Here is an 18,265-nt window from a genome sequence, read left to right on the forward strand (position 1 = left end):
TGAAAAGCTACAGGAAATTAATAGCTGCCAATAGGTCACCTGATCCCAACTGATCAGTCCTAAACACCTGCAAATATGAGCAACCCGAGAGGGGTGGTAAAGTTGGGAGGGACAGAGGGAGAGTTGAAGGGTGGGGATGGAGGGGTGGAAATGATATAAATATAGTACTCACATATGGAATTCTCAAAAAATTTAAATAATTATCCTGACTAGTTCTGATGTAGGAGGATCTTCTATCTATCTGTTGCTTTCATTGGTTAATTAATAAAGAAAACTGCTTGGCCTGATAGGTCAGAACATAGGTAGGTGGAGTAGACTGAACAGAATGCTGGGAGAAAGAAAGCAGAGTCAGGCAACTGCCATGAAGCTCCAGCCGGAGATGGACATGGGTTAGAATCTTCCTGATAAGCCATGACCCCGTGGTGATACATAGATTACTAGATATGGGTTAAAGCAAGATATGAGAGTTAGCCAAGAAGAGGCTAGATATAATGGGCCAGGCAGTGTTTAAATGAATACAGTTTGTGTGTTATTATTTCTGGGGCTAAGCTAGCTGTGCAGGAGCCAGGCAGGACGAAAAGCAGGCCTGCTCGCCTCATTACTACATAGTTCTATCCAACTTGATACAAGCTAGAATCATCAGAAAGGAGGGAATCTCAATTGAGAACATGATTCCCTAAGATCCAGCTGTAAGGCAGTACCGTAATTAGGGATGGTTGTGGGAGGATCCAGCCCATGGTGGGTGGTGCTATCTCTGGGCTGGTGGTCCTGGGTTCTATAAGAAAGCAGGCTGAGCAAGCCACAAGGAGGAGGAGGAAGAAGAGGAGGTGGAAGAAAAAGAGGAGAAGGAGGAGGAACAAGCCAGTACGCAGTACCCTCCATGGCCTCCAGGATCTTGCTCCGTTTTAGCACCTGTCCTGATTCCTTCAGTGGTGAATAATGCTGTGGGAATACAAGTGGAATAAACCCTTTTCTTCGCAAGTTTCTTTGGTCATGATGTTTCATGACAACACTGGTAACCCTGAATAAGATAGAAATAAAATAAAACAAGAATCATTGAGCATTTTGACTTGTAAGTCTCCTGAGAATTTCAGCTACATGAGGCCATGGTTGTGCGGTGCTTAGGACCCCTCTGGTCATACCGTAGGTGCTTGGAGTATGAAGAACTGCCAGTCCCTCACCCCATAGACCTTCCGGCATCACTTGTCTTGAGTTGTCAATTTTGACAGAATCTAGAATTATCAAAGAAGAGAGTTTCGGTGATTTTTTTTTCACATTAGATTGGTCTGTGGTCATGTCTGTGGAGATTATCTTAACTAAGTTGGGAAGACCAAACCTGAACTTGGACCAGCAGGGTAGGCGTTGGGAGTAGGACCAGCCAGTCCCATTCCCATTCAAGGGGCTGAGACATGTACTCCTGCTGTGTTTTGCTTTCTGTGAGAAAATGAACCATGGCCACCAGATCTTTCTATTTTTTAGTAGATGCCATCAATCTGAATTTCAAGTTGAAATAAACCAGTCCCTAGCCAAGCAAAACATTTGCGGGACAGCACAAGCTGCCAGCTCCCATGTGACAGCAGAGACAAGGTTATTTTCCCCTCTCGAGTTTATTCTCACGCTAATCAAAACCCAGTCTCAGATGGGGGATTGCCTTCAGGCTGTGCTGGATCACCGATGTCAGCCCATTACATGTGGGCTCAGGTCACAGTGAGCTGTGGGTGCAGCAGCTGAAGTCGAGTGGGGCCCATGGGCCCCCAGGGCCGATCTGCCTCCCTCCTGTGATGATGCCCATCAGACCTTCCTTTGTTCCCGGGTACAGCTGGGCCGTGCATTCAGGGACAGGAAATGGTAAGAGGCAGAGGGCAAGGACATAGTTCTTGTCACCTCACAAGGCGGGAGGCATGAAGTCCTGGGTAGAAATTAATTAAAGTGAAAGAAGTGACAGCGACTATCTAGTGACTCATGGGAGGAAGGAAACAGGAAGAGGAAAGAAACGGTCTGCTCCCCAGGACTCCTGCACTTCCTCTGCAGGCTGTGGCTGCCCTACTTTGGAAAACGCCTCTGAGCAGCTGCCCAATTACACCCCTCTTGTGAAGAGTCAAAATTAATTAATTTGAAGAGACCGATATAAAATTCCAGTTCTATGTCTTAATGGTGATATAAAATCAAAAAGATGTATGTTAGAGAAACAAAATGCCATTTTACTTGAATGTTAATTTGGTGGCTAAAATAAGTGATTAATAATAAATTGAGTTAACAGGGAGGCAAGGCAGAGCAAGGACAGGGAGAAGCATGACAGAAACGCCTCCTTGACAGCTGCTTCTCTCTTCTAAGAACTTCCAGGCATCCGCACAGTCCTTTGTATTCATCTTAGGAGGGCAGCAATGGCTCATCTCTTTGGAACATGAGGTTCAAATTTCATGAATCAGATTAAATTACTGAATAAATGCCATGAGACAGCAGCTGTCTAAATCACATTAGAAAACAACACAGAGTTTTGCCAGTCAGCAAGATGAACTGACTGCATGGTTAATATTTATTTCCTGGCCGTTTTGATGCAATGATGATGCCCTCCATTACTCACGGATGTGTAGGCACCCTGCGTGTATTCTTCCATGTATTTTATAGAGCATCATGAATTGTTTTCATATTACCCCAGTGCCTCTTGAGCTGCCGTTTTAAGGGCTACATCCTAATTCACCATTTCTATCCACGCATCTCATCTTCAGAGTGCCAGGGATTTGTGTTAATGTAAGCCGTTGTACCTTTCGGGTTGTTTACTAGTGAAAAACTCCCCAGAGTGACTCGAGACGTACGAAATTTTGTATTGCTTTGGAATGTCTTTCTAGACTTCCTCCTAAGTGTCTGGCACAATTTAAATGACGCACAGGTGTTGCTCTTGCCACTGGCATCATCAATAAAAGGGGCACAGAATGAGTATGTGTATCGCAGAAGTCAAACAAACCCCGCAGACCCAACCATATCCCCTGAGGCCTTGCTGCCCCCCAATCTGCTGCCAGAAGCTGACAGGGAGCACGTGCTGTCATTCTGTAGTCACTAGGAGCCCCCCATGTTTCTCCCTGGCTACCCTCCAGCTGCATGGTGTGAGAACTCTCCCCTTCTCAGGACTCTTTGAGAATAGAAGCCCCATGCTATCTATTGGAATGGGAGGTTCTCTCTCCCGCTCCGCGAGGACTCTCCTCAGAAGTCCACGGTACTGTACATACTTTTAATTCTCTCCTAATAAAGAAGTCCCCTGGAGGACAATACCTCTCAGTGCCCCCCTCTTGAACCCGGCATCTCTCGTTTCCATTTCTACGATAAAGATTGAATCTGAAGTCAGACTGAATGCACTATGAGATGGCCGTGAGTCTACAGGGACACAGCTTGAAGGCAATGACTTAAAAGTGATACATGGGTGCCAAGTTACAAGGGGCAGACCTGTAATCACTATATTGATTATCAAGTTGTCGATATTTAGAAATCACCATGGAAACAGACCTCTGCATGTCTGTGAGGGATTGTCTGCAGTAGTTAGCTGAGGTGGGAAGGCCCACTCTCAATGAGGCAGCACCGTTCGTAGTCTGAATGAAGAGAAGGCCAGCTGGACATAGGTGTTCATCACTCTCTGCTTCCTGACTGTGGACGCGATATGACAGGCTGCACTGAGCTCTTGCAGCCACATTGTCCTCACTGTGACCGACTGTAACCCCTTTAAACAGTGAGCCAAAATAACCCCTTTCTTCCTGAAGCTGCATTTTGTAGGTGTTTTGCCACAGCAGCGTGACAAGTATCTCCTTCAATGACTGTGTTAAAGTTTTTCACTAAATGACGCTGTTTGGGAAGGGTAAGGCATGCCACACATGAGGCCAGCACTCAACCTAACTTCTGTTTTTTAGACAGGGTTTCTCTGACTGCCCTGGAACTCACTCTAGTTCCACCTGTCTCCAGTGCTGGGATTAAAGGCCTGTACTACCAGTGCCTGGCTTCAGCCCAAGTGTGACTCCGTCTCAAAGACACTGACTTGGCTCCTTCTTACAGGGCGGATAGAGGGTCACATGTCCTCTCGTCTAATCACTGTGAGTTAGGGAAGAGGCTAGAAGCATGTGTATAAAATTTATCTGTTCTAATTGGCATAGGAAAAAGAATGTGATTAGTAAGATTGCAGAATATATTTTAAAATTTAGCTGACCACAGAATTCACAGTTTGTTTTCTCTTTCTCCACTTGTTTTACAAACTAACCTGAAAATTACAATTGGTCTCACAGGGGCATCAGGCTGCCTTTAGTAATTTAACAAACTTGAATTCAGACAATAATGGACCACCTATTGATCAACAGAAGGGGTTGCAGTTTGGCTATAGAATGTCCCCTACAGGGTTGGTAGAGTCGTTGGGGGAGACTGTGGAACCCCTGGGAGGTGGGTGTGTCTCTGGAAATTAAACCTTGAGGGTTAAAGGCAGCACTAGTCTCTGCTTCCTGATCCACTGAGCTGTTAATAAGCAGCTGCTATGAGATCGCACCACCACAGGACCTACTGTGAGATCCACCACCACAGGACCTACTGTGAGATCCACCACCACAGGGCCTACTGTGAGATCCACCACCACAGGACCTACTGTGAGATCCACCACCGCAGGACCTACTGTGAGATCCACCACCACAGGACCTACTGTGAGATCCACTACCACAGGACCTACTGTGAGATCCACCACCACAGGACCTACTGTGAGATCCACCAACACAGGACCTACTGTGAGATCCACCACCACAGGACCTACTGTGAGATCCCACCACCACAGGACCTACTGTAAGATCTATTACCACAGGACCTACTGTGAGATCCACCACCACAGGACCTACTGTGAGATCCACTACCACAGGGCCTACTGTGAGATCCACCACCACAGGACCTACTGTGAGATCCACCACCACAGGGCCTACTGTGAGATCCAGCCACCACAGGGCCTACTGTGAGATCCAGCCACCACAGGGCTGACTGTTGCCACACCTTCTCCTTCATGACTGACTGTGCCCTCCGCAAACCATCCATTCAAATAAACTTCCCCTCCCTTAGTTTGCTTCTTGCCAGGGTTTTGGTGGCACCAATACAGAGAAGAGTGGAGCATGCCCACACTCCATGTTGCCTGTTCCTTTGGTTTTACCCTGCCTCACCTTGGGAAGACACAGGGTTTGCAGGTTCCCTATTGTTGGGTCTCACGGCAGCCTGCCATGTTCTAGGCTGGCAGGAGAAATTATTTCAACTTGGAAAAGAAGAAACAGGAGTCCAGACACTTGAAGCAACTAAGCAACTAAGAAGGAATTAAACCCAGATTTTGCATCTGAATTACAGTGTAGGCCACTAAGTGACATTTATTCTGTGTTCCTTTTTTTTTTTTAATTTCTGTTTCTGGCAGCATTTAAATGAGTGAAAAATTTTCCAATGATCAGATTGCATGTGTTCAGTGTCCAATAAATGTTTATAAATTTGTGATATCTCAGGGCAATAAAGACTGGTAAATGGAATAAGCCAGTTAATGCGTGAGGGGAACATTTTTTCTGTACCTAAAATAAATTCTGAAATTGTCTATTTGACTAAGACAACATCGGTCAAACATGACCTGTTAAAAACCACTGATTTTAAAGACTTATTTACTTTTATTTTACGTGCATAGGTTTTTGCCTGCATGTGTGTCTGTGTACCACATGTGTGCCTTTTGCCTGAGGAGGCCAAAAGTGGGTACTGGATCCTCTGGGACTGCAGTTATAGCCAGCTGTGAACCACCATGGGGTGCTAGGAACCTGGGTCCTCTGGAAGGACAGCCAGTGCCCTTATCCATTGAGCCATCTCTCCGGCACCTAAGGGGCTGCACTCTGTGTCTTCTGCATGTATGGCTATACATATCCTCCTGGCTTGGACTAAACCACACCCTAAGCTGGAAATGACTCGCCCCTCAGCAGCAGGCAGAGTGCCTTCTCTTCCTGATGAACATTTAAAAATGTTTCTGTAACTTTAGTATTTGAAGTGGCTGAGTCAGATGACTTTTTAATAATTCTACCCCAAATGATCTTTTAGTGCAACAGGGTAAGCACAGTCTTCTCTCCTAGTCCTCTATGGACGATATAATTTGATTGAACCTCAAAATGATTCTGGGAATGAAACCCTCATGGGGTGGGACCAGGTTATATAAAAAGCAGGATGCAGCTATGTTAAAGACATGGTATCCTCAGAGCAGAAAGAAATGTAATAGAAAAATGTGGCAAACTAAGCTAAGAGTAGAGGCGGCTTTCTCTGGGGCCAGGATAGGTGGTCAGTGAAGAAGACACTCTTCCTAAGCAGAGCTCCTGGACCTGGCCACCCCAGGCTTCTGGGACTCCTAGAGGCTCATCTGCCAGTGGCCTTCTCTGGGGCGGGCTGGCCTTTCCTATAGCTCTTCTGCTCCAAATTCCATCAGTCTGGGATTCCTCCACAGGTTCAAGTCTTAGCCGGCTGGTTTATCATCACTCTGACCTGGACATTTGGCCATTTTCCAGGTCTCACTATTCATGTGCTTCCTCTTTTTACTGCCCCAAGGGAACCAGGCAAGAAAATGACAAACCTTGGGTTCACAGGGGCACTGTTCCTAACACCAAGGGCGAAGGCATTGCAAACAAAGAAAGGAAGTCAATCCCCTTTTGATGATCTCTGGTAGTGAATCAGGCAGTTTTACAAATATCTTCATACACAAATCCAAAACGAGGCTTCCTGGATGAAAAAGCAATACCTTCAGATCGGCTTAGTACTTATTTTTAAGTCATAAAAAACCCTACTGTACCCAATGCTCTCTCTGTCACGACACAGCTATCGCACCTAAGTCAATATTCCCTGAGCAGGTGAAGATTCTTTTTTCTTAATAAGATTGGGCAAGTTCTCCTGAAGTATTATTCTGTGGGCTTTATTGCGATTGTCCTGTGATTGTGTGAAAGCCTTCGGACGTTACCTTTCAATTATACTTGACATGCAACACCTGCTTCCAACACCTGTGGAAGGATTTTCAGGACCCACCCCACCCCACAAAGGAAGCAGGCTTTCAACTTATTAAATTAGTGAACTTTCAATTTCCCAATATCTTTACTTTCTCAGCCAGAGGTATTACAAGTTAATGCTTCTCCTCAGCTCAACCGAAAGTTGAAACTTAAAGTCATTTTCTGCTTTATTGACTTGCAGGAGGAGAAAAAAATTACTCCGAAATTATCCTGGTCATTAGAGAGAGTACTTACAATCTTTTTGCCTTCTATTAAAACCGTAGAATTATTGGTTTCAACATTCCGCAGTATGACGTTCCCTTTCCGTTCTCGATAGATGAATTCTTTATCTACAAGAAGGGAAACAGAAAAAAAAAAAAACACATGAGCCACCCAGAAACCCTCAGTGTTTGACGGACTTGCATGTGAAATGAATTGTGTAGTTCATCTCAGAGAGGGACCTCTCAAAAGCGGTGCCTACTTCTAGCTCCCCAGGCGTGGCCTCCAGGACGCTCATCTCTGAGCCATCCCTGCTCCACACAGACAGCGTAGCGCATGTGTGCAGTTTGCATCTATGAAGGACTTTCTTGGGCAAGGCATACAGAATGGATACACGAAGCAGATGGAATCTGCTACTACAGAGGAGTAGACGGTTGGTAGCAAAGCTACTGACAGCTCCCTGGATCTGAGATTACCCATGGCCACACCCTGAAAGCCAACTTCACTCTTGTCTGTCAGCTCCTGGTGTGAATCCCCCAGTTTCCTGCCAGGGACATCTTTTGAATCTATCATCAGCTGTGGTGACTCTGGTCTTTTCAAAATCCCAATTATTCCCTTAATAATTGATATTTAGGGGCTAGGGAGATAGATGCTCAGTGAGTAAAATGTTTGCTTTGAAAGTATAATGTCCTGAGTTGAACCCAGAATTCACTTAAAAATATTGGGAATGGTGTTGCATGTGTGTGTGCACTATTAGAGGTCAGAAGAGGATGTCAGACCCCCTGGAGACGGAGTTCCAGGCGGTTGTCAGTTTATCTAATTTGGGAGCTGGGAACTGAACTTTGGTCTTCTGCAGGAGTAGCAAACTCTCTTTGCCACTGAGTTGTCTCGCCAGCCCTAACAATTGGCAAATCTGTGATGGGCAAACCTGCCTTCACCTTGGAAGATATAACAGTGCGTAGTGACACAGGCGAGAGGCTCTAGAAGCCACTTCTAACCCTGTCCACAGCATAGTATCTGTTCTAGGAACCTCCACCTCTGCAGGGAAGCCATTGCCATAGCTGCTCATTTAATCTGAAGTCAAAACATCAACAAAACTGCTGAAAGCAAAGAGTGGAAGGTGAACGTTCCAGAAAGCAGAGAGAAGGAGGAGTGGGGGCCCAGGAGGGGAGCTGGGAAGAATATGATCAGAAGACACTGTATACATGTATGAAAAGCCATAATAAAAATCCATTTTCATGTATACTTGATGCAGGTTAATAAAAACAAGATGAGAATGGTTGACTCCTGTCTGTTTTCTGAAGCATTTTTGGCTTTTCTTTTCAAAAATGAGGCTTTAGTTTGCATGGAGAGGCTTGTTTGTGCATGAGGCAAGGACGGAATTTTATCTATTTACACCCAGAATGTTCCAGGAAATTCTGATGCCATTACTCTCTCAGTGATAAGTCATGTGATCTCAAAGCTTCGTCAGCAACCCATGTGTTCCTGGAGTCTGATGTGGTTGTATGTGTGTGTTTGTGTGTGTGTTCACACACACCTCTGTGTGTATGTTTGAGTGTGCAATGCATATGTGCATGTATGCATGCATACATGTGAGTTTAGGCATGCATGTGCCACAGTGCAGGTATGCAGATTAGAGAACCACCCGGAGTGTGGGTCTTCACCTTCTACCTTGGTCGAGACAAGGTCTCTGTTATTCCCTGCAGTGTGCTCCACACTAGCTGGCCTGTAACGCAGGCTTTAGCTTATGGCTTTCCATCCCATCCCAACACCTGTGTCTGTCCCTTTGGCACTTCTACCTCCTGCTGTGTCTGGAGATTTTCAGCAAGTCCTGGGTGCGGTGAGTCAAGCCTGAAGCTCGTCCTGCTTTTCCCAGCTGTGCTGTCCAGTCTACACCCTTGCTTTTCTGAAACATGTCAAGCTTAAAGAAGTACTGAGGATCAGGATACTATGGCAACAGATGCACAGTTCATCTCGACGACTGCTGCTGCTGTGGCAGTCTGGGCTTTCTTTGACTCTCACTTCAGCATTTTCGATATCTTCCTATTGAAGTATACTCACTCTATCTAATGATGGGTTTAGTAAGACAATTTCCTTCAATTGCATGCCATGCACTTTAACCGGGGATGCAACGGGAGATCATCGATATAAGTGAGAGTCAGAAAGACAAATGCCCTGTGGTTTCTCTCATCTGTGGATTCCAGATTCCACGCAGACAGGTCAAGTTTTTCAAAGCTGAGGTGGCACCTGGGAAGAAGGGAATATTAGTGTCCTAGCTATTTTTCTGGTGCTGTCATAACTACCATCACCAATTGGGGAGGAAAGAGTTCATTATATCTTACAGATTAGAGTCTATCATGAAGGGAGGTCAGGGAAACACCTCAAGGCAGGAACCTGGAGGCAGGAGCTGAAGCAGAGGCCACGGACAAGTGCTGCTTACTGACCTATTCCTTGTGGCTTGTTCAGCCTGCTTTCTTAAAGAACCCAGGACCATCTTTCTAAGAGTGGTACCTCCCATAGTGATGAGGTCCTTCCACATCAATACTTAGTCAAGAAAATGTCCCATAAATATTGCCACAGCCGAATTTTCAGGAGGTAATTTCTCAGCTGAGGGTCACACTTCCAAACTGACCTGAGTTTGTGTCGTGTTGACAAGAGTTAACCAGAACAGTTCATTCCTCTGGCCCCAAACAACTTATTTACATCTTCTTAGAGTCTTGATGACACTGAAGTCACTTTAGTAGATGGATTTTGATCACCATCTATAATACATCAGCCACAAACCTTCTGGCATTTTATGGAATTGTAATCATCACTTAACTGTTATTCAGTTATTTCTATTGAATTAATATAAAATTAATTTTCATTATTGAAGCTTTATTCAATGTTCTTTTTAGTTCTAGCCTACTGGGGAAAAATATTCTCTAAGAGGGTTTTCACTTCCAAAACCAGGTCAGGTCACAAGGCGATGTGCATTTCCATTCAGATTATCAGGGACTATGCCAGAGAGGCTTGAAGAGGCCTGTGGGCTTTGTTCTTGATGTCAGGTAGGGGGCAGCATTTCACCCTCAAGCTTGAGAGTAGCGGTAAGAGCTCTCTCTCATAAGCAGACTTTGTAGGTCTGAGTCTGTGAGCTTGAACTGCTTAGTTGTTAAGAGTCTTGCCTTGAAAGGTTGTTGACTATTCCAGAATGCTTTTCAGCGAACGGTGAAGTTACCACGTGAGTTTTAGTTAATCCAATGAGCTGTGTCTTTAGATGCAAGTCCAGGACCAGGCCTGCTGCACATGCTGTAATGCGCCACTTCCCATAGTCTTGGTTCTAATTTGACAATGCTTGGCTCAGGCTTTGACATCTGAGATCATGGGAGATACTGGTTAGTTTGGTTCTTGGCTTGCGTGGCTCTAAAATAAGAGCATTATTGACTTCATAACATGCGTTGGGAAGTATTTGAACCAGTTCTGCTTTATGAACAAATGAAGCCTGGATTTGCATAGTTTTGTAGTGATATCATCTGAGCCTCAGGCTTTCTTTGTGGAAGGCTTGCGATCCTAAATTCAAATTCTTCAGTTGATATAGAGCTATTCACACTCTCTATTCTTGGATCTGTTTTGATGAGGTGAGTTACTCAAGAAAACTATTCATGTGATAGAGTAGGTAAATGTTTTTAAAATAGTGTAGGGAGAAGACTTTTTTTCTCATCCATAACAAAAGACAGATGAACAAGAGAAAAGTGGGCAAAATATTAAAAAGGAGTTTTATTGGAATGAAACTCTTCGGAGAAGAACTAGAGAAATGGGAAAGCTTGTGTCTTTCTACGCTTCAGACTGATGGAAAGTGGGCAAGGATGGGAAACGATGGGACCAAGGGAACACAATTGCAGTGACAATTAGGGTTCAGAAAAGCTTGCATGCACCTCTTCTTCCCTGTGCCCCCGAGCGTTTAGTGATAGGAGCACCTCCTTTATATGCATGTCAGGTAGGCACTTCCGGAGCAGTCTTAGGATCTGTGTTAGAGCAAGCCAGAGAGGTCTTTGGCATTCTGCTTTGGGGAGGATGGGCCAGGGACTTCTGCTACTGTAGTGACCCTTGGATTCCAGTGCCTTATATTTTGGGGTCTCATGTCTTGAGTCCCAACTTTGCTCCTAGTACTATTTGATCATCTTTTTAGGAGGCTGGTAGTTTGTGACTTCATAGGATATTAGGACTGCAGCTATGGCCCTGGTGTTTTCTGCAAAGGGAAGTTTGTGTGTTTCTTGTCCAGATAGATCTAGGCTCTGTAGATATTCACTGGTTCCATTGACCTTTGCAAAGGGTATGAGTTTGACAACATAATTTTCATCTCAGTATTTGACTTCAAGATTTAACCACTTTCTTCCCTACCCCCCCCCCTTTTTTTTGTTTCGTTTACTTTAGCTTTACCATGTTCTTTTTTCTGACGTCTTCAGGGTGGATACTAGGCCTTTGGTATATTTTCCACCTTTTCAAAAAAAATACTGTCAAAGCTAACAATTTACTTCTATGGGTAGCAGCAGCTACATTTTACACATTTTAAAGATAAACCTTTAGAATGTCTGTGTGTATGCTGTGTGTCTCTGTGAATGTATGTGGTCTGTATGCGAACGCTAGTGGAGGTCTTAGGAGAGCCTTGGGTTCCCTGCAGCTGTGGTTGCAGGAGCTGGGAGTAGTCCCAGGAGACTGAGTTCAGGTTCCCTAGAAGAGCAGCTGATGCTCTTAATTGCCAAGGCATCTCTCCAGCCTCAGATCTTACAACTAAAGAAGATTTATTTTATTTTGTTTATGCATGTGTCTGTGTGAGTGTGTGTTTGTGTCTGTGCAGGTGCCCCCACAGAGGACCAAAGAAGGCATCAGAGCCCTTGGAGCTGGAGTCACAGGCATCGGTGCACCCCACCCCTGATGTGGTTGCTGGGGTCAAAACTCTAATCCTCATGAGTGAGGAGCAAGTACTTTGAACCACCAAGTCACCTCTCCAGATGCTCATCTCACAGATTAATATGCTGAGCTATATTATTATCCAATTTATACTACTCAAAGTGATCGATGGAAGTAGCGTAATCTCTATCCAAATTTTAATGTCTTCTGTTTTTTACAGAAGTAGAAAAAAATCACAAATTCTCAAAGTCACAGAGAAGCTCAAATTGTCAAGATAATTTTGAATAAAAATGCACAAAGCTGAGCATCACACCCCCAATTTCAAAACCTCTATCAAAGCATCTCTAGTGAGAACACTATGGTGTTGGCTGAAAACAGATGCGTAAAGCAACAAAGCCAGCAATGAAACAGAATGGAAATACCAGAAAAAAACCACATATTTATTCCCAGTTGAATTTTTGACACAGGTGCCAAGAATACATATCAGAGAAAGGGCCATGATTTTGTGGATCCTGGGTATCCACACACAGAAGAATGGAACTAAACTCTTACTCCGTACTCCATGCAAAAACCAATCCAATAGATTAAAACTTTACATATGAACTCTTAACCCTTCAAACTTCTACAAGAAAACATGGGGGAGCTGGAGAGATGGCTCAGCAACTTGTACTTTCGGAGGACCTGAGTTTGCTTCCCAGTACCCACATTAGGCAGCTCACAACTGCCTCTGAGTCCAGCTTCATAGTGTCTGATGCCCTCTTCTGGATGCATACACATAAAAAAAGTAAAATTTTAGAAAGAAAATATAGGAAGGAAGTAATAAGACATTGGCTTGGGCAGTGACTTTTGGGGCAAGACCCTCAAAACCACAGCAACAAAAGCAAAAGCACAAGCGAGTGGCTTAGCATCAAACTAAATAGTGTCTCTATTTGCCAGATTTGACTGCGTTTCATTGCACTAGGTAGTGACTGCCCTAGCGATTGTAATATAGGCCTCCAGCAACTCCCAGCTGACAAACTGCTTCTCATGAAATGCAGAAATCTGTTGAGCCTCCGGGGCCCACTTATTCCCATTTGCAGCTGCCATGTGTGTTATACCAGCATACTTCACACATCCCACCAGACTATGTTATCATTTTTTGCCTGTTATGAAATATGTCAAGGTGAAAAGTCATAAAGATAAAGTCATCTCATGCTGCGGCCATTTTCCCCCTCATTTCTGATGTTGCCTGTTGCTAGTGAGGGCCCTGGGTTCCCACTGAGTGCCATTTCTTGCTTTTGAAGAATTTCTTGTGGTCTCTAGTTATGTGGGTTCACTGGCAACATGCTTTTTTATACTTGGCAACAAGGGACCCTTCCTGTGACCACATCTCCACCAGGATTTCCTGCCTCTGCCCTGGCTCTGACCCCCGAGTGTCCGGCACCCTGGTTGGCCTATCTGAGCATAGTTAAGGCTGTGAGTGGCTAGCCTCCACTGCTCTCAAGAGCAACTGCTGCAGAACCAGCACCAATTCACAAGGACATGGTGTCAGCATCGATATGGTGGCTTGCTGTGCACTGGGAGCTGGGTTTGCCACTGTTTGTGCTGCCTCTATCCACTGCCTGTGAGTGAACTCTGCTTCTGGATGTCATGACTTAGAGCTAGACTGTTAGCTGTTGGATCCATTTGCTATGAGCTGTTTCCTTTTCTCTGAGGTGTGACATGTGAACAATAAATGGCATTCGAGAAAGATACCCCATTGTCTGCCTCTCGGGGTAAGTTGTGTGCAAGCCACCAATGAGCATTCTTGTCATGGCTGGGCTTTGCATGGCTTAGCTTCTGGCTTCTCTTTCCTACTGACATTTTTTTTTATTTATTATAAACAACTGTAACATCTGTCAGAAATGGTTTCCTTTAAGCTGCTCTCAAGGGCACACAATATTTTCACTCTGTCAGAGTTGGAGGCAGCTCATCCCCAGACAGGAGGCTGTGGAGGACACTTGGAGACAAACACCCATGGGTCTGAAGTGGAAGAGGGCAGCCCCTCTTTCAGAACCAACTTCTCAGAGGGCTCAGCCAAGACAAGGCAATTTTCAAATATAATGAACTTTACACAAGACCATGACCTTTTGAATCTTTCTCTCCCCTTTTAGAAAAATGATCTCTTCGGCACAAGTTATTTTGACCAAGTTCTTGAGGCTCACACTGACTCACACTCACCCACATTCTTTCCAGAGTCCCTTTTCTCACTTTAGATCTCTGCCACTCTTGAACACCACCATGATCTTCACACCTCTGTGCTTCTGCACCCTGCTACCTCTGCTGGCCTTGACCAGGTGAGCACACCTGGGCTCAGCAAAGGTCACCCTCTCCCCAGTGTGAGGTGCTCCTGACTCTGCCCACAGACTCAACCCCTCTCTGTTTCCAGTGTGCACACCACTCATGGGCCCACACTCATGCAGCTGGTCAGAGCTGTGCAGTTCAGCTCTGCTCTTAGCACGCAGCTATGAGAGGCCACGCTCTGCCGTTCTAACACCTGAGTGACAATTGTGAAACTGGCTGCTGAATAAATGAGCAATGGTTTGAACAAATTAATAGTCATCAAACTCATTCACCAAACATCAGCCTTCCCCAAGAAACCACCTGCGGAGCCACTGTGGGGACCAGTGGTCCCAGGGGGAAGAGGTGTGTCAGAGGTGGGGTTGGGCAAAATAGGGACGGATGTCCTAGGTTTCCAGATTTTACCTTTTGTGCCTCTTCATGAGATATTGTCAGAGATTTTTTTCCCTATAATGTCACACAGAGACAGGGAGATGTTGCCATACAGGGACAAGGAAATGATGTCACATAAGAAATTCCATTCGATGCCGTGGAAGATAATATCACAAAGGGACAGGGAGATGATGTCACACAGGGAGATGATGTCATACAGGGACAAGAAGATGATGTCACACAAGAAATTCCATTTGATGCCGTGAAAAATAATGTCACAAAGGGACAGGGAGATGATATCACACAGGGAGATGATGTCATACAGGGACAAGGAGATGATGTCACACAAGAAATTCCATTTGATGCCGTGGAAGATAATGTCACAAAGGGACAGGGAGATGATGTCATACAGGGACAAGAAGATGATGTCATACAGGGACAAGAAGATGATGTCATACAGGAACAGGGAGATGATGTCACACAGGGAAGTGCATTAGATGGCATGGGAACAGAGAGATGATGTCATACAGGGAAGTATATTTTATACCATATGTCATACAGGGAGGTATAACTGAAAAGGTCCCCACAGTGGTTTCAGGAACACAGAGACTGGGAGACTATGAAAAGAAGCTTAGGGCACTACTGACTGCTGGTTACTGTCACATGCCAAATGCCAAGTACTCTGCTTAAAGGGTGTTTTAACTCTCACTATTCTGTGTACAATACAATTCTCCAGTGCTCAGATAACTAATGAGCCAGAGATGGGTGACATGGATGTCTCCAGAAAGAGGTGTTTACTCCTCATTTCACTTCCTCAAACTGAGATGTGAAAATATTCAACAGGTATAACAAATTATTTTTAGAGTCTTCCAAATATTAGATCCCAGTCATTTCTCAGAAGTCTGTCAGCTGACCTTACATGTTACTTGCTCATGCATTAAAAAAAAAATCATGAGTTTGGGTCAGCTAAACCCACAGGGTACCAAACTAAATTTTTATGTCTAGGGGGATGGAGAGATGGCTCAGTGGTTAAGAGCAGGTACAGCCCTTACAGAGGACTGGAGTTTTTCCTAGCATCAGATTGGTGGCTTACAACAACCTGTAACTCAGCTCCAGGGTATGTGATGCCCCCTTCTGGCCTTCTGTGCTACCTGCATTCCTGTGCATGCACATGAACATGTGTGCACACACACAATTAAAAAAATAAAAAAACAAATCCTAAATATTTGTGTTTATGCCATAGACACATGCTACTCTCATCCTTAATCAAAGAGACTTCCCTTTACAGAGAACAATGGTGGATATAGAGACTCAAGGCTGCAAGATGCTTAGGGTAAATGATGGTTTAATGCTCATTCCTAAGCATGACATTTATACTAGTTCCTCTAAAGCTCAGAGAGCATTGTGGGAGAGAAAGCAGAAAGAATGCAAAAGCTTGGAGATAGGGAGAAGGGATGTAAAATGCTGTCTTCAGGACTGATACAGCCATCCATTGCAAAAAAAAAAAAAAAGTCCAAGCAGCTGTGGTTGCCTGCACTGGGCCTGCATAAGACAGTCCCTGTCAATAATGGATCAGGGAGGGGCTGAACTATTTTCATAGGATGGCTTCTGGGAGCTGGAGAGTCATTAACTTTGGTTGTTGTGTAACAAATGGTAAGCTCACCAGGCTCTAATGGATACCTCCAAACTGCTGGCCACACAGATGGTCCTAGTTAAGACCTAGTTAAGAGAAAATAAGAAGACATAAATGTGGGAAACAGACCTGTAGAAAGGAGAGTTATGTGTATCAAGGGTGGGAGAGATATGAGAGACATGGAGAGAGAGAGAGAGAGAGAGCAAACATATGTCCACATACAAAATTGCCAAAGACAAAATTTAGTATAGAAAAGTGCAATTTAGGCATACACAATAAAGAAAGAATATTAAGGGCTGCAAAGGAAAAAGGCTAAGTAACACATAAAGGCGGATCTAACAGAATTACACCCAACTTCTCAATGGAAACCACAAAAGCCAAAGGTCCCGGACAGATGTGCTGCAGACACTAAGAGACCACAGATGCAAGCCCAGACTACTAATACCCAGAAAAGCTTTCGATCACCATCGATGAAGAAACCAAGATATTTCATGGCAAAACCAAATTTAAACAATACCTGTCCACCAATCTAACACTACAGAAAGTACTAAAAAAAAAAATTCTCCAACTCAAGGAAGCTAACTGCACCCACAAAAACACAGGCAACAGATAACCTCCCACCAGCAAAGACCAAAGAAGGGAAACACACAAACACTACCACTGAAAAATAACAGTAATTAACAATCACTGATCATTAATAGCTCTTAATAACAGTAGACTCAATTTTCCTATAAAAAGACACAGGCTAAGGGAATGGATACAAAAACAAGATTCATCCTTCTACTGTATATGAGAAACATACCTCAACCTCAGAAACAGACATTAACTCAGAGTAAGGAGTAGGGAAAAGATTTTTCCATCAAATGGACCCAAGAAACAAGCTGGTATAGCTATCCTAATATCTAACAAAATAGACTTCAAATTAAAATCAATGAGAAGAGATGGGGAAGGACACTTTATACTCATCACAGGAAAAATCCATCAAGATGAAGTCTTAATCCTGAACATTTATGCCCCAATATAAGAGCACCCATGTACGTAAAAGAAACATTGCTAAAGCTTAAATTGCACATCCAAGCCCACACACTAATAGTAGGAGACTTCAACACCTCACTCTCACCAATGGACAGGTCAACCAGACAGAAACTTAACAGAGAAATAAGAGAACTAACAGAAGTCATGATTCAAATGGACTTAGCAGACATCTACAGAACATTTTACCCATGCACAAGAGAATATACCTCTTCTCAGCACCTCATGGAACCTTCTCTAAAACTGACCACATACTTGTAACAAAGTAAACCTCAACAGATACAAAAGAATTGGAGTAACCTCCTGTAACTTATCAGATCTCCATGGTTTAAAGTTAGAATTTAAGAACAACACTAATTGCCGAAAGTCTACAAACTCATGGAAATTGAACAGTGCTCAATTGAACCACCAGTTGGTCAAGGAAAAAGTAAAGAAAGAAATGAAAGACTTCCTAGAAATCAATGAAAATGAAGGCACAACATACCTAAACCCATGTAACACTATGAAACCAGTGCCAAAAGGAAAGTTCATAGCACTAAGTGCCTACATAAAGAAAGTGGAAAAAAAATCTCACACTAACATCACACCTGAAAGCTCTAGAACAAAAAGAAGCAAACTCACCCAGGGGGAGTAGATGACAGGAAATAATCAATTTGGGAGCTGAAATCAATAAAATAGAAACAAAACGATACAAAGAATCAATGAAAGAAGAGCTGGTTCTTTGAGAAAATCAACAAGATAGACAAACCCTTACTCAATCCAATCAAAAGGCAGAGAGAGAACATCCAAATTAACA

The 18,265-nt window shown here is 44.0% G+C and overlaps 1 protein-coding gene across 4 annotated transcripts in view; it reads right to left on the minus strand.

Moving 5' to 3' along the window:
- Positions 1-18,265, minus strand: part of Dpp6 (dipeptidyl peptidase like 6) — an 812,759-nt gene that overhangs the window by 222,473 nt on the left and 572,021 nt on the right. For all 4 annotated transcript variants that reach the window (XM_075955602.1, XM_075955604.1, XM_075955601.1 and 1 more), the window contains exon 4: positions 7,260-7,354. In XM_075955602.1, coding sequence (XP_075811717.1) covers positions 7,260-7,354 — 95 coding nt within the window. The remainder of the gene's footprint in view (positions 1-7,259; positions 7,355-18,265) is intronic.

The sequence above is a fragment of the Microtus pennsylvanicus genome, chromosome 21, assembly GCF_037038515.1.
Source record: "Microtus pennsylvanicus isolate mMicPen1 chromosome 21, mMicPen1.hap1, whole genome shotgun sequence".
NCBI classification, from domain to species: domain Eukaryota; kingdom Metazoa; phylum Chordata; class Mammalia; order Rodentia; family Cricetidae; genus Microtus; species Microtus pennsylvanicus.